This window comes from Stenella coeruleoalba, assembly GCF_951394435.1.
Source record: "Stenella coeruleoalba genome assembly, chromosome: 7".
NCBI classification, from domain to species: Eukaryota; Metazoa; Chordata; class Mammalia; order Artiodactyla; family Delphinidae; genus Stenella; species Stenella coeruleoalba.
This window is the reverse complement of record NC_137153.1, coordinates 53608333-53632546: the sequence shown is the minus strand read 5'-3', so window position 1 is coordinate 53632546 and position 24214 is coordinate 53608333. Positions and strand designations below refer to the sequence as shown.

Here is a 24214-nt window from a genome sequence, read left to right as displayed (position 1 = left end):
CTGTTGAAATGGGGGTTGGTAAGAAGGAATAGAAGGAAGAGACTACATTGTCAGTAAGAATAATACATAGATATATGAGCTTCACTTGAAAATAAAAATAATTTTGTAAAATTGTAGATAGAAACGCTTTGTCAGGTTGCTAATGAGAGGCTTGACCTAGCTGCTGCTGCTGCAGCATCTTTGGGGATGATGAGAGATGCAAAATGCACTGTTGCTAGGCAACTCTCTTGGCTGCCTTTGGAGCAGGTTCATATGTGCTAAGAGCTAATGAATCCTCATGTCTGCTCTTTGAAACTGTTCAAAAGCCCATGAAGACATACCCAGACATTTAGCATTTACAAGTACCTGAACCATTCTTGCCATGCCATTTAACCATTAAAAACTAAGTTGATGATTTAGTGTGTATTGAATATTGCTTATTTTTTCAAGGTAGATCAAGATTTAAGCCCTAATAAATATGTTTTCAAAAAGGAGCTCAGTAAGGATGAATTAATTTTGATCGATGTTAATTAAATTATTCTATATGAAGGCTTATTTTAAATATGAATGCTTTTTTCCCCCCAAAAGTGATAAGTTGTTGGAATTGGCCTTTTGTAAGCCTCATAGAAAGTTTTTAATTACACTGTCTTCATGCCTTGCTCAGCCCAAGGCCATTATTTCTGAAGATGATAAGAATCTGGAATTTTTATCAATATTTTATCAATATTTGTAAGATCCCATCCAATCTCTAATAATACCTACCTCTCAGAGGTGTTGTAAGAATTACAAGGTCCTGTGCATGAAAAGACTTTGTAAAGTGCCATATAAATGCTGTGGTTTTTTTTTTTTTTACAGTGAATTTCAAGGAATTGTCTGAATTCACAAGAATTTTATGTTACTAGATAATTAACTATTATTCAGGCTTATTAATATTTTGGTGTAGGATATGGGATAATTGTGAGATTTCTAGCCTGTAACTGTTTATATTTTGATTGCATTAACCTGTGATTTCTCTTAATGTCATAGCACCTAGTATAATACCATGTGATAGAAGGCACTCAATAAATATTTATAACTTAAGGTTTTATGAACCTCCTGTATAGAATATCTAAATTGAATTGTTTTTTGTAATATTGTAAAATATACTGGAGATTTGTTATAATTCTGCCTATACCTGTGTTCTCTCAGCTTTAAAATGAGAATACTAGAAGAATCCACCTCATTAAATTCATCAGGTGGATTAAATGAGATAATCCAAAGTATAATACCTGGTTTATAATCAGAGCTCAATAAAAGTTATCTATTACTAAAATTGTAGTTTATTTTTATAGCTTCTTTTATTTATTTCACAATTATGTATCTGCTACCTCATGTTCTAGGAGCAGTGCTATGCTATTTTGCAAGATAGACATGCTCCTTGCCCATCTGAGGCTTATTGTCATCCTTTATCCCCAGTACCTGAAAAGAGAGACATTAACTGTTTTCAGTGTGCCTGTGTGTGCACGTGTGTATGTGCTTTTTGTTTTTTTTTTGCGGTACGCAGGCCTTTCACTGTTGTGGCCTCTCCCGTTGCGGAGCACAGGCTCCGGACGCGCAGGCTCAGCGGCCATGGCTCACGGGCCCAGCCGCTCCGCGGCATGTGGGATCTTCCCGGACCGGGGCACGAACCCGTGTCCCCTGCATCGGCAGGTGGATTCTCAACCACTGCACCACCAGGGAAGCCCATGTGTGTATGTGTTTTAAAGGGGATAGAGAATAGTGCTGTTCAATAGGAATATAATATGAGCCACATATATAGGTTAAAATTTTCTCGTAGCAGTATTTTTTAAACAGTGAAAATAAATAGGTGAAATTAATTTAAAAATATGTTTGTTTACCTCAATATATCCGAAACTACATTATTTCAATATGTAATAATAGATAATAATTTCAATATGTAATCAACATAAAATTATTAATGAAATATTTTATACATATATATTTTTGGTACAAAACTTTCCATATCTGGTGTGTATTTTACCCTGCAGCACATCTCAGTTCAGACTCACCACCTTTAAGGGCTGATTAGCCACATGTGGATAGTGGCTACTGTGTTGAATAGTACATGGGTAGGTACAGTAAAAAAAAAAAAAAAAAAAATCCCAATTCTCATTTATTTGATATAAATGTACCAAGTATTTAGAAATACTCTTCTCATTGGCTTTACTGGGCTAAAATAGTCTCACAGTCTCTGCAGTGAAATAGAAACCTAAAATGGTTAAGAACAATAATTCTTTTTTTTTTAATTGACCATAAAAAAGTCTTTATTTACTAGGTTTACAAAGATCATAATTAGATGGTGCATTGACAAAAGGAAAGAACAGGTGGAGAGTATTAAAGAAAGCAGTTGAAAGGGTATTTCATCATATTCATTATAAAGTTATGGTATAATTAGAACAAATTCTTAAAATGGGGTTTTCCGGGTGGTACTAAGAGGGCGATGGACTGTCAGGCAGATGTTTTTTGGATGGAAGTAGTCAGTCTCAATACTTCACAGTTTGTTAACTTTTTCTTCCTCGTTTAGTCAGTCTCGAGTTGAATTCAGCTCATGTTCATGAGTATTTGCTATACGTGTGGTCTTGGGCAAATTCAAAGAAGAATAGGAGCAGGGTTGCTACCTGTGAGGTGTTCACAGACTAGTGTGGGCAGCACTCTTGAGAATGAATAACTGTTACCCAAAGTATACGGAAATAAAGCTAGATAAATAAATCTAGCTACAAAGCTAGAGCGACAAACAATACTTAGGGTATTCTTTGCCCAGAAAGTGGCAAACAATTACTCTTTTATCCTTAAACATTTTTCATGGTTGTAAAACATTATTTTTTGTGGTTAGTGCATGAATAGTTGAACCATCAGTTTGAAAAAGGAGAGACACACACAAGGTTCAGCAGGCAAGAAGGGCTAGATTTGCCTTGAAAACTAAGCTGAGCAAGAAGGCAGGGGAGAAGATGATCAGACTTTGTTCCCTGACATGAACCGTCTTCTTTGGGCAGGATACCTGCAGTCTGTCTCATTCCTCCAGTGAGCCTTTGCTGAGTCCTAATGCTGCCTTGTTTACTTCCTACTCTTTCTGCCTACTAGTCTTATAGCTTCTCGTCATTTAATAGCCAGTTCAGTCCCATCACATACTGAAATACTGCTGAAAATAACTTTAGTAAAACATTACTATATTAATTACATTTATTAATATAAATAAAATAATATTTTATTTTACTAAAGTAATATTCTTGTCATATGTGATTGTAGTATGTATCCAAACAATATAGTAGTATGTACAAGTACTCGTAAACAAATATATTTGTCTTAATGCACCTTCTCCCCTCTGAACCCCGAATATATATACACACATATGCACACAAAGCCATTATGTTATACTAAATATATGCTCCTTTGCAGTTTGTGTTTTTCTCTCATTAATACGTTATAGCCATCTTTCCATGTTATAGGTGTAATTTATGGTTTTTGAAGGATGCTGGTGTACTATGGTGTATCAGCAGTTTAATGTACGTAACTCTTTCCGTATTGATAGATATTTAAGATGTCTGTGTTTCTTTTTGTTACTGTTGTTGCCGTTACAGATAATGTGGTAGCAGACAACTGAGGAATTCTTGGGCACCTCAGCCTTTTATGATAGCATTGTTCCATAGAACTTTCTGCAATGATGGAAATGTTCTGTAATCTGTTTTCCAAAATGGTAGCTGCTAGCCACGTGTGACTTTTGAGCACTTGAAATTTGGCTAATGTGACTGAAGAACTGGAGTTTTAATTTTATTTAATTTTCATTAATTTAATTTCAAATGTAAATAGCCATATGAGGGTGGTGGCTACTGTGTTGGGCAGCCCAGCCCTAGAATCATTCCCTTCCTCTGAAAAATGAAAAGCAGTCATTATTATACTATTTAGTATTTGCAGTTATCAAAGATTGAATTGTTTTCTTGTTCTTATATCTTAATTTCTGTCTATAGAAATTATTTTTTATGATTTTAACCTTCAAAGTTGAGTTTGGGGGGCTTCCCTGGTGGCGCAGTGGTTGGGGGTCCGCCTGCTGATGCGGGGGCCGCGGGTTCGTGCCCCGGTCCGGGAGGATCCCACGTGCCGTGGGGCGGCGGGGCCGGTGGGCCGTGGCCGCTGGGCCTGCGCGTCCGGAGCCTGTGCTCCGTGGCGGCAGGGGCTGCGGCGGTGAGGGGACCGCGTACCACAGAGGAAAAAAAAAAAAAAAGTTGAGTTTGGCTTTTTCAGTCAATAATGGTGGAGATTTTAATTGTGAGTTCCTTGACTAGACTGTAAACTACTTGAGAACAGGGACTGTCTTCTCAGTTGTGTCGTAAAGCCTAACACAGCACCCAGTGTGCAATTGTCCCTCAAATATTTTTGATTGTTAGGTGTATAACTCATAGGAGAGTTTACTGTTACTATTGATTGAGAAATATTCTAGAAGTTGTTCTTTTAAAAAATCCTACATAACATTTTGTTTTCTTACTTGCTAGTTACTTTTAAAGCAGAGTATGAAATACTGGGTCAGGGGTCTCCAAGACTATGCCCAGGTTTGTTGATTTGCTTTAAGGACTCACAGGACCCAGTACTTAGTTGCAACCACAACTATGATTTATTCCAGCTAAAGGGTAAAAGCAAAATCAGCAAGGGCAAAGGTTCATTGGGTGAAGTCCAGAAGAAACTGGGCACAAGTTTCCAAAAGTCCTCTCCCAGTGGAGTCACACAAAATGCACTTAATTCCGCCAGCATGGAATCGTGACAGCACATGTGGAGTGTTGTCTAGTATGGAAGCACATTAGAGATCTGTGCCCAAGGGTTTTATTGGGGGCTGGTCAGTTTAGGCACAGTGTTGTATACTGTGTTTGTACAAAGAGTTTAGGCACATTCCTATTAGTAAAGAATGGTAGGAACCCTACCAAAATCCATTTTCTGAGACTCTATCCAAAGGCTAACTTTGCAAGCAGGCTTTTTAAGGATGCCATTCTCAAGCCTGCTATGTTAACTCGTTTCTGCACAAATATTTACTTAAATCTTGATTAATTTGGGCTGTGTTTTATATTTTTAAGTAGTAGGTCCTGACAATTTCCTCTCATATTCTCCTTTTTGATATTTGAGTATATCAAATATATATATACCTTAAACATCTACTCAGTAGGTGGTTATCATTCTCTTGTTGAGCACCTCTGGTTACAGAAAGCTTAGTGCCCCCTGAGGCATCCCATTCAATTCTCTAAAAATTTCTCTTAAAACTTCTTTTCCATATTAAACCCAAGTATGCCCTTCAGTTTGGGCCTTGGGATTACATGAAACAAACCTAGTTTGTCCTTTATATGTTATCCTTTAAATATTCACAGATAACTTGTCTGTCTTCATTTCTTCTGTAGTACAGGAACACAGAGTTTTCTGTTTCTCTTTGCCCTTTTTTCTTTGTGGTTATAACAACAAATTCTATTTACAGTATGTTTTTTTTCCTGGCATATGTTTTGCACATTGTATTGGTGTTTTATAATATGGAGGTTTTTATTGTGTTTTGCTTTTTTTTAGCTGATTTACTCTGACATGATATTGTATGTATATTGGGGGGAATCTTGTCTCCTAAATTTTATTGAATTTCTGATTTTTTAAAAAAATACATTTATGTAATGAGACTCCTAGATTAGAAGATTTTTAATGTTTTATTATGAAAAATTTCAAACATATTCAAAAGTGGATAGATAGTATAATAAACCTGATGAATCCATCCCTTAGCCTCAACAGTTATCATTCCATAGCTGGCCTGTATCTCTTGTACTCTCCACTCTCCAGTCCCCAACTCAGAAGTGTTATTTTGAAGCAAATCCCAGATTAGAGCTAAACTTCTTAAATGAAGTTTGAAATTTTTCTGTTTAGAAACATTGTATCACCTTTTACTCCCCCATAATTGTGTGAGAATATCTGTTTCACTGTATGTTTACATTGTTTTAGAAGTTAAAAATATTTTAAACTTTAGTATGTGAGAAAATTATCATGTTATAATTTTCAGTTTTAAAAATTAGTAGTGAGATTTAAAGTTTTTATTCGCTCCTTTTCTTTTTCTCTTTGAGTTTTAGATATATATGCTGTGTCCGTTTTGGAGGGGGAAATCTTTATGTATCTTAAGAATTTTTGCATTCTTTATTTCAAGTATCAAATCACTGGTTGAAAAATCTCGTGTGTGTGTGTGTGTGTGTGTGTGTGTGTGTGTGTGTGTGTGTGTGTGTTTCATAGCTGACTGTTAGTGAGTGCTTTACTGTGTGGCAGAGATTGGGTTAGTTTGGGTGTAGAATTCTGCATTGGGACCCATTTTTATTCAAAATCTTTTTTGTTTTCTTCCACTGCTTCTGTAGGTTGCAGTGTTGCTGTGGAGAAATCCAAAGTTATTCTGTCCTGAAATCCTGAGTATATGTTTATGTGAACCTAATTTTTGTTTTTATTTTTCCTCTCTGGAAGCTTTCAGAATCTTCTCTTTGCCCCATACTCTGTAATTTCAATGCCGATGTGTATTAGTGTGAATCTTTTTTCCTCTGTTGTGCTGGATAACTGGTGGCTCTTTTAATCTGGAAATCCAGGTCCTTGAATTCTGGGGAATTTTCTTTGTTATTTTGTCATTAATTTCTTTCCCTCTACTGACCTTGATCTTTCTTTCTATAACTTCTCTTGCTTGGACCTTGAATTCTGTACTGGTCTTATATTTTTCTTATCTTTTGTTCCCCTATTTTCTTCTCTCTACATTTTTAGTCCACTTTTGAGGAGAATTTCCTTAACTTTATCTTTCAACTGTTGTTGAATTTTTTTGTTGTGCTAATATGTGTTTAAATTCAGTAGCTCTTTTTGTTTTCTAAATGTTCTTGAATTGTAGCCATCTTTACTTTCATTGTTTTAATGCATAGTGAGCTATTTTCTTTCTAGAGGGCATGTAAATATTCACTTAACATTTCTTCTAGATTCTTTAATCATTATTTCTCTTTGATATTTAATTCCTGAATCCATTTGGAATTTTTTTCTTACGTGGTAACGTGTTAGGATTTCTCCTCCCCGTTAATAATCAGTTTTTCTAAAAACCATTCATGGATGAATCATCATCATCTTTTTTTTTTTCTTTCAGTTTGTACTGTCTGCTTCTATCATGGGTGTCACTGTCAGTGTTTTCTTACTAACATTCATCTCTCTAGTCTAATATTATTCCTTGATGCAGAAGATTATGCAGGATAGGAGTTTACTAAATCTGTTTTTTGTCATTCCTTAACAATACACTGTCTACTCCAAGCAATTGAATGTCTTCTTATTCATTGTTGCAAGACATTTATATCAATCCTTTTTTATGTTTCTGGCTTTTTTCATTAATTTTACTTCATTCTGGGTGTGAATCTTTTTGGTTAATATAGCTTTCTAGTCAGGTCATTTGTTTACCATTATTCATGTAAACCCTATTTAATGTTAAGGCTTTCATTTGAGACTGAATTGGGACCTTATAAATACAATTCATGGTATAAAATATCTACCACTTATTTATACTTCAAAGGTTTTTTGTCACTGAAGAAGGAAAGTGAGGATTTGGAGTCATACTTTATGTTCAGCCAATTTGTATTGACCATTTAATCTTTTTTTCCCTCAAATGTAGTATGAATTGGCTCATGTTTACCATTGTCAGTCTTGCATAGTTTTTCATATTCCAGTAAACTGATCTGACTGTCATAGCTTTGGGATCCTTGAGCAATGTACTATTTTAATACATTCAAAGCATTGACTCTCTCTAGTTTTATTACATAGTTGCTTATCTCACTGAGCTGTATTTAATTATATCTCATTGTTGGAGGGCATTCAGACTCCTCCTTTCAACTCTCCGACTTAAGACTTACTGTCAGTGACATATGCAGTAGTAGAAATCGACTGTACCGAATTGAAAGGAAAAATACACACATTATACTTTACTTAACAGGATATTGGCTTTTCACTTTTGTTCTACCAGTCAGACTACCAAAGATTTAGATCTTACCATGATAGAAACGTAAAACCGCCTTTTTTTAGGAAGGAAATTTTATACTTTCAGGAATTCAGTCATTATAGTTATCATTTATAGCAAGTTGTTAAAATGTTAGCAATTGAAAGAAGTTGTGGTTATACTCCTTTTTCCCACTGGTGATTACATACTAAGTGTGACTATTACTTTATAATTTAAGTTTTCTTATACCATGTTCTAAATACATAAATTGCCAGACTCTGAGAGATAATTAAATTCAGAAGACTAAGGAGGCTAACCTAGAAATTAAGTTTAGGTTGAGAAAGGTCATGATTATTTTCTTCCAGGTATTTCAGACTCCTCAAGTGATATGATACTTGACTTTATCCATTCTAGTTTGTCGTATATCCTCTTTTTTTCCATACTTTGAGCTCCTGTGTTGCTGAACTTATTTTTCTACGTACTGGGAAATTCTTACCTCAGATTCTGAAGATGTCCTGGTAACATTTTGATATCCTGGTAACACTTACCTAACAGGTAAATTTTTCTGATTCAAAGTTAATTTGGTCAGAGTACTATCTTTAAGTACTTTTCTTTTCAAGTGGTAGGCTTTTAATAATTGGGTACCGAATGAAATAGCTGCAACACTATTATAAGATCCATCTTGCAAATAGAATTTGAGCAGATAAAGGAATTAGGAGTAGTTTATGCATTCTAAAAGCACTTACGGTATGCTGGAACCTGAGATTCAAAGGTGAGGAAGATGCCATCCCTACTTTTGGTAAGGCAAAGTGGCAAGTACCTGGGCTCTTCAGAGTTAAATTGCTTTGCTCTAGTGCTACCTCCAGTACATACTAGCTCTGTTACCTTGAGCACATTATTTGGCCTTTACAAGCTTCAGTTTTGTCATTTCAAACATGATAATCATGATTTCTATAAAGTGCTAAGGAGAGCATTTATAGTCGCTGTTCAATAGATGTTAGCTGTTACTGTTGGAGGAGTCATTATGGATCAGCTGCTCAGGCTGAACTGGAATAAGGCTAGAGTGAATATCAGATAGAAAGAAGATTGCCCAGTGGGAGGAATCTTCTAGATACCTATCTTCCCTTGACCTTATCTGACTCTCAAAGGTTAAACTTCAAGACCTTAGACCACTTATTTAATTATATGCTGTGATATAAATATAATATGAACCACAGAAGGAAAAAATTATACTGTGTTTACATTACTGTAATGTTGCTGTGTTTCTGCAGATTCCTTACAAGTAAAGGCAACAATTAGTTTTTCAGCACATCCCTCAATGGACTGCTTTTCACTGTATTACTTAAATAATAAGTAGATACCAAAGTAGACATGTCATATAATTGAGGAAGGTCGAATTAACTAATGTTAAAAAAAAATCATAGTACATTATGCCCCTTTTTTGTAGAATAATTTTAAAAAATTTCTGTCAGTGTTAAAATTATTAAAGAATGTATTTATGCTTTTTTTTATATGTACCATCCTAGCATATTCACTCTTTGTTTTATAAAATTTCATGTTTTTCTGAATCATGGTGTAGTACACCTGAAACTAACACAGTATTATAAATCAAATATACTTCAATAAAAAATTTTTTTTTAAATTCATGTTTTATCTTTTCATTTCTAACTTAACACATACTGTTATCTTACCACTGTTTTATAAATGGCAAATACACTTGTGTAGATAGATTACTTCCATTTTTTCACAGGAGAGAGTCTTGTGCAAAGATGGTTCAGCACTTATCCAAGGATATGTATAAAATAGGATCTAAGAATGTGCTTTTGTAGTTCAGGTCTAGTTTTGTAAAACATAAGTCTAAAAAGTTAAAGAAAACCAGATATTGCTTTGGATTTTTGCCTCTTACTTCCATAAGATGATCATGCCTTGAATTATTTTCTTCACTGGTATCTTAATTTTTAATACTAATTTATAGCTATATCTCTTATATAGTATTAAAGTATGAGTCTCTCATGCTTTTAAAGAAGAGGGTAGTTATAAACATTTATTATATCTCTCATCTGAAAACTAAAATGAATAATAACAAAGCCCTTTGTATTCTCAATTTATAAGTGGATAGCCTACTCATGATTTTCATTATAGAACTCTCTGAAAGATTATGCTACTTTCTGTGTAGCCTCATACAGTGTTGCCAACATGGATATTTTTCGTGGAACCCAGAGTTAAATTTTTCTACTCTGTTCTTTATATGATTGACTCCAGGTAGGTACTGGGTTTTGTCTCTCCTGCTTACTTTTTCTGGATGTTTTGTCTGATTATAGGGAGAAGACTTACATAATAGCTCTTTATCCTATTATGTACAGCCTGAAATCTTCTATCATTTTCACTTCCGCCAGGATAGAATAGAGGGGTGAACTGAGACGTCGACTTCCATCCTCATTCTGCCACCAACTAACTGTGTGATCCCTCTGTGCCTCACTTCCATCATCTGTAATATAAAGTCATTTACCTAAATGAACTCGACAAGACTCTTCTGACTCTTAAAAAACATCTCATGGTTCTTTTTAAAATTGTGGTGTAAAACACGTAACATGAACTATACCTTCTTATCAAAATGTTAGGTATACTGTATACAATTTTTCATCTTGCAAGACTGAATATCTGTACCCATTGAACAGCAAGTCCCCATTTCCCCCTTCCTCCAGCCCCTGACAACCACCAGTCTACTTTCTTTTTTTAAGACTGACTACTTTAGATAGTTATACAAGTAGAACCATGTGATATTTGTCCTTCTGTGACTGGCTTGTTTCACATAGCATAATGTCCTCAAGATTTATCCATACTGTAGTATATGACAGGATTTCCTTTTTTAAGGCTGAGTAATATTCCACTGTGTGTGTATACCACATTTTATTTATCCATCCATCCACTGATGGATATTTAGGTTATTTCCATCTCTTAGCTATTGTGAATAATGCTGCAGTGAACATGGGGGTGCTAATATCTCTTTGAGATCCTGATTTCAATTCCTTTGAAATATTTCAGTTATTTGAAACATTTTAAAATACTCATGTGTATTTTATTATAAAAACTAACAGTGCCAAGTTAAACAAGTCAAACAATTCAAGTTTGTTTATATTCCATAAAATATTACAGAAAATTGTGTTTCAATAAAGAAGACTCGTTTCAGAACAGGCAGCTAATAGCAACTGAGCATTTAATGTTTTTTTGTGAATAAATTTTAAAAGAGACTACTGCCTGTCCTGAATTTCCAGAAGTGGGATTGCTGGATCATACGTTAGTTTTATTTTTAATTTTTTGAGGAACCTCCGTACGGTTTTTCATAGTGACTGCACCATTTTACATTCTGCCAACAGTGTACAAGGATTCCAGTTTTTCTACATCCTTGCCAACACCTGTTATTTTCTAGTTTACTGGTAATGGCCATTCTAACAGGTATGAGGTGATATCTCACTGTGGTTTTGATTTGCATTTCCCTGATGATTAGTGATATTAAGCATCTTTTCATATACCTGTGGCCATTTGTATTTCTTCTTTGGAAAATGTCTATTCAAGTCCTTTGCTCATTTTTTTAATCAGGTTATTTGTTTGTTTATATTTTTCTTGTTGAATTGTAGGGTTTCCTGGTATGTCTTGGGTATTAACCCCTTATCAAATATATGGTTTGCAATTTTTTTTATTATTCCATATGTTGCCTTTTTTTACTATGTTTTCTTGGCTGTACAGAAGCTTTTCAGTTTGAAGTAGGCCTACTTGTCTGTTTTTGCTTTTGTTGCTTGTGCATTTGGTGTCATATACAAGAAATCATTGCCAGGAGCAAAGTTAGGAAGTTTTTACCCTATGTTTTCTTCTAGGAGATTTATAGTTTCAGGTCTTATGTTTAAGTCTTTAATTCATTTTGAGTTGATTTTTGTGTATGGTGTAAGATAAGGGTCCAATATCCTTCTTTTGCATGCAGATATCCAGTTTTCCCTGGATTTGTTGCAGAGACTATCCTCTCCTCATTGTATATCCTTGGCTCCTTGTCATAAATTAATTGATCGTATATACATAGGTTTATTTCTGGGCCCTCTATTCTATTCCATTGGTTTATATGTTTGTCCTTGTGCCAGTATCATACTGTTTTGATTACTGTAACTTTGTAATATGTTTTGAGGTTATTCAGGGTCCTTTGTGGTTCCATATGAATTTTATGATTGTTTTTCTATTGTGCAAAAATAAAATTCCATTGGGATTTTTGACAGGGATTACATTGAATTTGTAGACTTTTATGGGTAGCATGGACATTTTAACAATATTAGGTCTTCAGATCTATGAACGCAAGATGTCTTTCCATTTATTTGTGTTGTCTTTAATTTCTTTAAGCAATGTTTTGTAGTTTTCAATATTCAAGTCTTTAACCTTGTAGTTAAGTTTATTCCTAAGTATTTTATTCTTTTTGAGCTATTGTAAATGCGATTGTTTCCTTAATTTTCTTTTTGGATTGTTCATTGTTAGTGTATAGAAACACAACTGATTTTTTTTTTTTTGCGGTACGTGGACCTCTCACTGTTGTGGCCTCTCCCGTTGCGGAGCACAGGCTCTGGACACGCAGGCCCAGCGGCCATGGCTCTTGGGCCTAGCCACTCCGCGACATGTGGGATCCTCCTGGACTGGGGCACGAACCCGCATCCCCTGCATCGGCAGGCGGACTCCCAACCACTGTGCCACCAGGAAGCCCCACAACTGATTTTTAATGTTTGTTTTGTATCCTGCAACTCTCCTGAATTCATTTACTAGTTTTAATTAACTTTTTGGTATGTGGAATCACTAGAGTTTTCTACATACAAGATCATGTTATCACAGAGATAATTTTACTTCCTCCTTTTTTTTTTCTTTTTTGGCTGCGTTGGGTCTCAGTTGCAGCACACAGGATCTTTGTTGCAGCATGCAGTATCCTCCATTGTGGTATGCAAGCTCTTTATTGTTGCACACAGGCTTCTCTCTAGTTGTGGTGTGCAGGTTTTCTCTCTCCAGTTGTGGCGTGTGGGCTCCAGAGCACACGGGCTCTGTAGTTGCAGCATGTGGGCTCTCTAGTTGAAGCACGTGGGCTCAGTAGTTGTGGCACACGGGCTTAGTTGCCCTGTGACATGTGGGATCTTAGTTCCGCAACCAGGGATCAAACCCGTGTCCCCAGCATTGGAAGGTGTATTCTTTACCACTGGACCACCAGGGAAGTTCCTACTTTTTCCTTTCTGATTTGGATGACTTTCATTTTTTTTTCTCACCTAGTTGTTCTGCCTAGAATTTCTGGTACTATGTTGAATAGAAATGGCAAGAGTGGGCACCCTTGCCTTATTCCTGATCTTAGAGGAAAAGTTTTTCATTTTTATTTTTCAGTATGATATTAGCTGTGGGCTTTTCATAGTCATAGAGCCTTTATTATTTTGAGGTAAGTTTCTTCCGTTCCTAGTTTAGTAAATGTTTTTGTCATGAAAGTGTGCTGAGTTTTGTCAAACACTTTTTCTGTGAATATTGAGATGATCATGAGATTTTTATCTTTCATTCTATTAATGTAGTTTATAACATTGATTGATTTTCATGTTGAACCGTCCTTGCACTCCAGGGATAAATCCCATTTAGTCATGATTTATGATCCTTTCAATGTGTTGTTGAATTCTGTTTACTAGTATTTTGTTGAGTCTTTTTGCATCTGTGTTCATTAGGGATGTTTGCCTGTAGTTTTCTTTTCTTGTAATGTCTTTGTCTGGTTTTAGTATGAGAATAATGCTGGTCTCATATAATGAGTCCAGAAGTGTTCCCACCTCTTCAATTTTTAGGGACGAGTTTAAGAAGGATTGGTGTTAATTCTTCTTTAAATGTTTGGTGGAATTCACATGTGAAGTTATCTGGTCCTGGGCTTTTCTATGTTGGGAGGTTTTTGATTACTGACTCAATCTCCTTCTTTATAATTGGTCTGTTCAGATTTTCTATTTCTTCATGATTCAGTCTTCGTGAGAAGTATATTTCTAGGAATTTAGCCTTTTCTTCTAGGTTATCCCATTTATTGTAGTATAATTGTATATGGTTGTCTCAAAATCCATCGTATTGTTTTGGTATCAGTTATGTCTCTTCTTTCATTTCTGATTTTATTTGAGTCTTCTCTCTTTTTTTCTTAGTCTGCTAAAGGGTTGTCAATTTTGTTGATGTTCTAAAATACTAACTTAATTTTGTTGATTTTTTTCTGTTATTTACTTCATTTATTTCTACTTTAATTTCCATTATTTCCTTCCCTCTGCTAACTTGGAACTTAGTTTATTCTTCTTTTTCTAGTTCCTTGAGGTATAAGATTAGAGTATTTATTTGAGATACTTTTTCTTTTTTAAAATTGAAATATAGTTGACTTACACTATTACACTAATCTCAGGTGTGTAACATAGTGATTCGAAATTTTTATAGATTATACTCCATTTATAGTAATTGTAAAATATTGGCTGGATTCCCTGTGCTGTACAATATATCCTTGTAGTTTATTTATTTATTTATTTATTTATTTATTTATTTGTGGTACGCGGGCCTCTCACTGTTGTGGCCTCTCCCGTTGTGGAGCACAGGCTCCGGACGTGCAGGCTCAGCGGCCATGGCTCGCAGGCCCAGACGCTCTGTGGCATGTGGGATCTTCCCAGACCGGGGCACGAACCCATGTCCCCTGCATCTGCAGGCGGACTCTCAACCACTGTGCCACCAGGGAAGCCCTAGTTTATTTATTTTATACATAGTAGTTTGTATAAACTTAATCCCCTATCCTTATATTGCCCCTCCCCTCTTCCCTCTTCCCACCAGTAATGACTAGTTTGTTCTCTATATCTGTTAATCTGTTTCCTTTTTGTTATATTTACTAGTTTGTTTTATTTTTTAGATTCTACATGTAAGTGATAGCATACAGTATTTGTCTTTCTCTGTCTGACTTATTTCATTAAGCATAGACCATCCAGGTCCATCCATTTTGTTGCAAATGGAAAAATTTTATTCTTTATTTATGGCTGAGTAGTATTCCATTGTGTGTATGTATATATGTGTGTGTGTCTATGTCACATGTTTTTTATCCATTCATCTGTTGATGAACAGTGTGTTATTTAGTTTCCATGTATTTGTGAATTTTCCTGTGTTCTTACTAATATTTATTTCTAGATTCACTCCACTGTGGTAAGAAAAGATACTTAGTATGATTTCAGTCTTCTTAAATTTGTTATTTTGTGACCTAACATGTGGATCTTTCCTGGAGAATGTTGTGTATGCACTTGAGAAGAATTTGTATTTTCTTGCTGTTGGATGGAATGCTCTGTATATGTCTGTTAGTTTCATTCGGTCCATAGTGTTGTTCATGTCCTCTGTTTTCTTATTGATCTTCTGTCTGGATGTTCTATTTATTATTGAAAGTGGAGTAATGAAATCTATTATATGTGTTGGTATCTATTTCTCCGTTCAGTTCTGTCAATATTTGCTTTGTATATTTGAGCATACTTATATTGCTCTGATGTTGGGTGCATATATATTTATAATTGTTTAACTTCCTGGTGAATTGACTCTTTTATCATTATATAATGTTCGTCTTTGTTTCTTGTGACAGTTTTTGACTTAGTCTATTTTGCATGGTATAAGTTATGCTATCCTTGCTTTCTTTTAGAGGTTACTATTTGCATAGAGTATCTTTTTTTGTCATTTTATTTTTAGCCTATGTGTGTCCTGAAATATAAAGTAAATCTCTTGTAGACAGCATTTAGTTGTATCTTGTCTTTTAACTTTTAGCCACTCTGTCTTTTGATTGGGGAGTTTAATCCATTTACATTTAAAGTAATTCTAGATCAGGAAGGACGTAATACTGCCGTTTTATTAACTGGTTTTTGTCTGAATTATAGCTGTTGTGTCCCTCTTTTCCTCTCTTTCAGTCTTTGTGTTTTGTTGATGTTTTTGTAGTGAAATACTTTGATTCCTTACTCATTATCTTTTATGTATCTTCTATAGGTATTTTCTTTGTGGTTACCATGGCACTTAACTGAAAAGACCTTACATGTATAATAGCCTATTTTAAGCTCGTAATAACTTAACTTTAATTGCATGTAAAAGTTCTACTTTTTCAACCCCCCCCCATACTTTATGGTATTGATGTCACAACTTACATCTTTTTAATGTTGTGTATCCATTAACATATCTTTATAGTTAGCTATTTATATTTATGTCTTTATCTCCTATTCTAGTATTAAAAGTGACATATTACAGTATTCTGTATTTTTCTATACATTTACCTTTATCACTGAGCTTTATACTTTTATATGTTTTTATGTTGCAATCTAATGTTCTTTCCTTTCAACTTGAAGGACTTCCTTTAGCATTTCTTGTAAGGGAGGCCTAGTGAATGAACTCCCTCGCTTTTGTTTATCTAGAAAAGTATTTCTCCTACATTTTTGAAAGAAAGTTTTGCTAGATATAGTATTCTTAGTTGGCTGGGTTTTTTTGTTTGATTGTTTGCACTTTGAATATATCATTCTGCATGCCCATCTGGCCTACAAGATTTCTGCTGAGAAACCTGCTGATAGTCTTATGGGAGGGGTTTCCTTAATGATTCCATCATTTGAAATCAAATTTTTTAAATCAAGGACTTGAATTCTGAAGGAGGGAGAGAAAACATTGAGTTTTATGAAACCAGGAGGTCTTGAGACAGTGAATTATAGGGCACTTGCCAGCTTATTTTAAATTTAAGGTAAAGGCAGAGTATTCATTCTCTGCATTTTTTGCTTCCAGAGAATAGAAGACTCAAGAGCAGAGGAATCAAGAGCCCATAATGACATCTCAAGTAAATCAATAAATACACATATGTCTTTTCATTTGGAAAACAACAGCTCAGACTTTATGCAAAAAATGTTTTCCACACATATATATCTATATCTATGTTTTCCTAATGAAATAACACCTATTTTCTTTTTCCATTGATTTGAGAATTTAATATGAACTAGAATAGCCTCAAGATCTAAGATTATTTGCTGTAAAAATTTCCCACTTTGTTTTTTAATTTCTGAACTTACCAGAGAAAACTAAACACCCTTACATACTTCTTTAGGTCTGAGGATCATGAAGGAGGTATACTCTTTAGCATAAGTAGAATACTTTATTTCTTTCCTGACAATATAATTTAAACATTTGTTAAAAGCCATATAATTAAATACACTGTTTTGTAAAATGCCACTATATGTACTGATTGCCCTTCTCAGAACTAAGAATCTGTCAAACTGTCTTGGTAGAGATCTTCCCAGAAGGAGTAATTCATTGAGGCCTGTGCAGTGCAATCTAAGATAACCTTTTTTTAATTAAAATGGGGAGTTAAAAAGCCAATTCAAAAATTTGTTTCCTTTCGTTTGCTCAAGGTGAGGGTGCTGGAACTTCTGTTCCAATAGAGCCCCAGCAGTTGTTAAAAACATCATAACTTCTGCCTGTGTGTTGTGTGTCTGTAGCCATTACATGTGTAGCTCCAAATGCCGCTGTGGTATGTGATGGTCAGGCCCATTAATGAGTCAGTGTTTAACTGTCACTTTTTTGTTGGTAGGGTTAGGAGGATTTTTTTTTTCCTTCTTGAGATTGAATTAAAATAGATGTCTTCTAAGCTTAGAAGGAACAAGTTTTCTAAGACTACAGCAGATAGAGGAAATTTATCAATTTCTGGGTAACAAACTTGTCAAATGTACTATAAGGAAAATAAAATTTTTTTGGCATTGCATTTTGTGCCATCAAGTAGAGATCCTTGCTCATAATAGGTGTTCACTTAATGATTTTAAAATGTAGTTTTATATATTTATTAAAAATAATAAAATATACATATAAATATATTTTATATATATTTATAATATATAACTCACATGCCATTTAATTAATTCATTCAAAGTGTACAAAGTGACTTTTAGTATATTCACAGAATTGTGCAACCGTAATGACAGATAATTTAAGAACATTTTCATCACCACCAAAAGAAACATTGTACCCATTAGCAGTCACTCCCCATTTTCTCCTATACCTTCCCGATCCTAAGCAATTACTTTCTGTCTCTGTAGATTTGCCTATTCTGGACATTTCATATAAATGGATCATATAATATGTGGTCTTTTGTGACTGGCTTCTTTTACTTCACTCGATGTTTTCATGGTTCATCCATGTTGATTACTTTTTCATGGCAGAATAATATTCTATCATATGGATATGCTGTATTTTATTTATCCCTTCATCAGTTGATGGATATTTGGGTTGTTTCCACTGTTTGGCTATTATTAATTATACCTCTGTGAACATTCACATGTAAGTTTTCGTGTGGATGTATGTTTTAATTTCTCTTGGGTAGGTACTTAGGAGTACAGTTACTAGATCATATGGTAATTCTGTTTAACCAGTTGAGAAACTGTCAGACTGTTTTCCAAAGGGGCTGCACCATTTCACTTTCCCACTGGCAGTGTATGAAGGTCCCAATTTCTCCACATCCTTGCTAACACTTAATGTGGTTTCAAGCCATCCTATTGGGTATGAAGTCATGCATCATTTGATTTTGATTTGCATTTATGTCATGGCTAATGCTGATTGAGTATCTTTTCATGTTTTTTTTTGGCCATTTTTTTATCTTCTTTGGAGAAGTATCTCTTTAGATCCTTTGCTCTTTTAAAATTGAGTCATTTGTCCTTTATTATGGAGTTGTACGAATTCTTCATATATTCTGGATGTAAGTTCCTCATTAGATATATGATTTGCAAATATTTTCTTCCATTCTGTGGGTTGTTCTTTTCATTTTCTTTATAGCGTCTTTTGAAGGACAAATATTTTTAATTTGATGAAATGTTTTGTTTTCTTTTGTTGCTCATACTTTTGGTGTCATATCTAAGAAGGCTTTGCCTAACTCAAGGTCACAAAGATTTACTCCTATATTTTCTTTAAGAGCTTTACAGTTTTTGCTCCTACATTCAGGTCTGAAATCTATTTTGAGTTAATTTTTACATGTGGTGTGAGGAAGGGGTCCAAATTAATTCTTTTGCATGTGGAAATACAGTTGTCAAAAATCAAACACCATTTTTCAAAGAGACTCTTCTTTCTGCATTGTATTTTCTTGGCCTTTCTGTCTAAAATCAATTGACATAAATGTAACGATTTATTTCTAGACTGTGAGTTCTATTTCATTGATCTATATTTATATCCTCACGTCAGTACCACACTATTTTGACTGCTGTAACTTTGTAATAAATTTTGAATTTGGGAAGGTTGAATCTTCAAATTTTGCTCCTTTTGAAGATTGTTTTGGCTCTTCAGGATCACTTGTTTTCAAATGAATTTTAGGATCAATTTCTGAATTTTGGCAAAGAGGCTACCTGGGATTTTGATAGGGATTGCATTGAATATGTAGATGTATTTGGGAAATAGTACCATTTTAACAATATTAAGTCTTTTGATCCACAAATGATTTTGCTCTTCTTATTTTATTGTGTCATGCATAGGGATTGAAGTATGAACGTGGAGGGAAATTTTTGTCCATTAACCCCCCCTATATTACAATTGGTTTTAATTATTTTACATTGGAATAACCATTGAATATTTCACTATGCTACTCATTAGAACTGTAAGCTTCTTTAGGGCAGGATATGTATTAATTATTTTTGTATTGCTGAGAGTTTATGTCATAGTTGTTTAAGAAAAGCATTTTTTTAACACCAAAAAACCCCTGTAATATGTATATGTGTATAAAGGGATAGAACAAGGGCTCACAGGTAATTATAAAAGAGATAGAATATTAGCAGTACTTTGAAATTACCATTAATAACAAATGGCTAACTGACATTTTTTTAGGGTTTTAATTCATAGTATTCATAGTATTCATAGTAATTCATAGTAATTCATAGTAATTCATAGTATTCATAGTATTCATTTGGAGAAAAATGAAATATTGCTTTATCGATTGATTTCATTTAAAAGGCATAATTTATACGTTCTTTAAACTCATTTTAGGTACCAAATCTGATTCCAGTTTTGATGTTCAAATTAGGAAGACCACTGGAACCTGTGTTATACAATGATATCTTGTATACTTTGCCTACACTTGGTGTTCATAAGGTTTGTATATTAAGCGACTTACTTTGGGGCAAAAAGAAAGTGAGACATGAATTTTGTTTGTTGTCATGTGAAATTTTGACCCTTTAATTTTGCCTTGATCACTGCTTCCCTTGTTGGGCCAAACATTTTTGTTACAATATTTAAGAATTAATTTTTAAAAATCATTTTCATCAAGTTTTCCCATTGGCTGTTGTCTGAGATTGGGTCTTTATGCCCCCAGAATTGCTAACTAGCTCCTCCCAAAGCTATCTCCAACCTCTGAGGAGATGGGTAATACTGTAGTAAGCTTCCGTTTCAGTCTTTATTTTATAATAAGAGGTTTTGAAGTTCCTTTGGTAACCTTGGGGTTATCCACATTTGCATTTATGAAACCAAAGTTTCTTCAATGTTTGCTAGGTGTGCATAGGACAAATTCTACGAGTAATTCAACTTCTTGGAACCACTCCGCAACTAAAAGCTGTCACTTTGCGCTTGTTGACTTCTTTGTGGGAAAAACAGGTAAGCTCAGATATACACTTGTATGAGTAGTAAGCATGTCCCTTTCACTGAAGAAAGGTAATTTTGTCATTATGCATGACACTTCTTTGATATAGTAATATTAGTGAGTGACATCAATGATTGCATTGAGAAATTTTGATTTAGTGTACTTTTGATCTATAATGTGGTCAGTTGTGATTGACTCTCAGAAATTGAGAATAGAAAATAATCTTATTTCCTTAATTCTGAAATTTATTTATCCATTTGTGTGGAAAAAGTGATAGAAATATAAGTGATTAGAGCCTTTGTAATTAGAGTGAGATTTTGCCACTTTTTTCTTGTTTTATGAAATGAACAGTACATGGATCTGTAAGAAAATCCCCAGCAATCATAACAGCATTCTTTTTTTTCTGATTAGATGAAACACATTATAATTTGCAATGCAGATGTAAGATTTAGATGTGAAAATGCTGCATAAAAGGAGACAATTATTATTCAACTCAAGTTGTGAAATTACCTTTTTTGTAAAATTGCCTTTTTAGGATCGTGTCTATCCTGAACTGCAGCGTTTCATGGCCATGTCCGATGTGCCCTCTCTGTCTGTGGGCAAGGAGGTCCAATGGGAGAAACTGATAGCTAAAGCAGCATCGATCAGAGATATATGTAAGCAAAGGTAAGACATGCTTGACCTTTGGGAATGTATATCATGATATATTATTTTGCATTTAATTTTTTTATTGCAAGCAAGAAGCAAGGAAAGATAGGCAGAGGATGTTTGAATAAGAATAAATGAATATTAAAGTCAAATTGTCTGATTGTAAAATTTAGTAACATCAGACAATAGCTTTGAGTAGCAGGCATGTCTTTTCAGGTCTAGACTTATATCTAGGTTTAGAGGCTATTTATATATCCTTTTCTGTGTAATAATTTAATGTTGTGATAAAACATATGATGTTACATTTTCTATTTTTCTATATATAAATTCCTGAAACCTAAGCAGTGGATTATCAGTCAAATTCTTTCTTATATTCTCCCTATGTTATGCTGATTTTTATAAGATGTTCTAATAGAGAAGGCCTTATTTGTAACTCATTGAATGGAATTAATTATTAGGAATTATTACAAGGAGGGAAATGACCTTGAATTCCTGTGTATGCTTTAGGAAGACATGAAGATGTTAGGGAGATGACTCTGCTATTCTAGGTTATGGGTTAATAACTAGGCAGGAGGTGACAAGACTGAAATAACACTAAGCAAAGCTCCACCTTGCCAGATTTCTATTTTCTTGAATTAGGGTAAGGCCAAAATCTTAGAGAGGAAATAGATTTGATACATTTGAAATGAGTTATAATCCTGCAGTTTCATATATTGATTGAGCCACTGCACTGTAGAATTCTTGGAGCATCATTCTACTTTTGTCAATGATGACACTGTGAGTGGTACTTCCTGAAGCTGTGCAGTGAATGGGTTGGCCCAGATGCTGATAATGTGGATGATTTCCATTTCAAGTAAAATCTTGGATCAGACTGTATTTAAGCCTCAGCAGTTCTGCCTCTTTTCTAAGCTTCAGCCTTTTGGCAACACAAAAAACATCTTAGTCTAAAAGTTACACACGTGTTAACCCAAGACTTAAGAGTTTAGATTCTCTTGAGGTATTGGCATGGAAAAAATTTAGAGATGATAGCCGACATTTTAATTTTACATACTTAAAGATGAGGCTCAGGAGACGTTAAACATCAGATCAGATCAGAGTCTGTTGAAAACTTATTCAGTGAACCTTTCAGTTACCATCTCGAGATCCGTCAAATTTTTCCAGTTTTGTTAAATGATTTCCATTTGGCGGACAGTGAAGCAATAGAATTCAGTCAGGCAATTTTTTCAATTGATATTTTGTTAAATAGAAAAAAGTATTATATCGCTGAGGGGTTACAACGAATGCAGACCTGAGCATTTCTTTATGAAGTTAAAAGCATTCTGGGGGTAGCACAATATATGTGGGATAGAGGAAGGAGAGGAGGATGAGTGAGTGAATCCAGCACAGTACCTGGCATGAAGTAAGTGCTCAGTCAGTTATAACTCATATTATTATGATTTTATCATCATTATCGTCGTTATTGTGATAGGCATACCCACCTTAGTTTGTAATACTGCTATGACCAATCATCTTCTGATCTCAAATCCCTGGGTTTACTGATGATCTCAATAAGGTAAGTCAGTTCTTTTCACTATTATTATAGACTTGAGTTTTTGTCGATTCAGACAATAGGTTTTGTGATTCAGGGAGAATAAAATTTGTTAAGGAGTGTCTTCTTTTTTGGGTAATAATACCAAAAATGAGCCTGAAGTTACAGCAGAAATGATAAAGATGCAAATCTTTGAACAAAAGCATATGGTATTCTTAGTTGAGGGTCAACGTTTGATAGGCACAAGAGTAAAGAAAAGCATTAATGTTTTTGTTCAGGCAAAAGACCTTGGAGTAGTAATATAGTTCTTTGGCGTTAATCTTGTGTCTAAACTGTCGTTTTTTGTAGGCCGTATCAGCACGGTGCAGATATGTTGGCAGCTATTTCCCAGATGTTGAATGAATGCACCAAGCCTGACCAGGCTACTCCAGCAGCCTTGGTGTTACAAGGTCTTCATGCACTCTGCCAGGCTGAGGTGGGCTTTTTTGAGTTGTTTTGTATAATTTGGAAGAAAATAATTTACAAGGCATTGTAGTTACAAGGATGTAGGAGACTTTTGTTCAGAAGAGTGAAATAAGACAGTCTACTTTACAAATTCTTTGTAGAGGGAAGTCTTGAAACATGTAGACATTTTCTAGAGGCTAAAGAAAACCAGATTTTAGATTCTTCCTCGTTGTTATTTATTTTTGTTAATATAGAAGGAGAAGTATGCTTATAGGAGAACTCTTGAGTATATTTGCTTCTCGGTTTTATAATTTGAGAGCCTTAGAAGCAGAAGAGGTAAGGAAATCGGCATGGGCCAGTGGCAGTTCTATAGCCAGCAAAAAACTTTTGTTGGCTTGAAGATTGGCAAAGGATCCTTTCTTTCCTAATGATCAGAGTGGGTAGGATGGACCGATATTAGAACCGAGTCTCTAAATCATCTTCTGAACTTCAGACTGCTCCCAAAACTGTAGCACAGCAGAAGAAATCTTTAATCTTTTGGAGAAATGTAGTAATTACATCAAAGATCATTCATCGACCTAACAAAAGTTTTTTATGTAAAAAAAATTTTTTTATGCAGCCTTGTAAGCTGCTTTATTATTGTTTTTTAATGGAAATATATTTGATTTATAATATCATATGAGTTTCAGGTGTACAACTTATTAATTCAATACTTTTATAGATTATACTCCCTTTAAGTTATTAAAAAATAATGGCTATATTTCCCTGTGCTGTATAATATATCCTTGTTGCTTATTTATTTTATGCATAGTATTTTGTGTCTCTTAATACCATAGCCCTACGTCCCCCCTCCTCCCTTCCTTCTCCCCACTGGTTACCACTACTTTGTTCTCTGTATCTGTGAGTCTGTTTCTGTTTCGTTATATACAGTCATTTGTTTTATCTTCTAGATTCCACATATAAGTGATAACAGAGTATTTATCTTTCTGTATCTGACTTA

General features: G+C 34.5%; 1 protein-coding gene across 3 annotated transcripts in view; it reads left to right on the top strand.

Annotated features, from left to right (window-relative positions):
• The window catches only part of FOCAD (focadhesin), a 314675-nt gene that overhangs the window by 125584 nt on the left and 164877 nt on the right, over positions 1-24214 (top strand). For all 3 annotated transcript variants that reach the window (XM_079927956.1, XM_079927957.1, XM_079927958.1), the window contains 4 exons: positions 20006-20110; positions 20507-20608; positions 21130-21260; positions 23119-23245. In XM_079927956.1, the coding sequence (XP_079784082.1) occupies positions 20006-20110; positions 20507-20608; positions 21130-21260; positions 23119-23245 (465 nt within the window). The remainder of the gene's footprint in view (positions 1-20005; positions 20111-20506; positions 20609-21129; positions 21261-23118; positions 23246-24214) is intronic.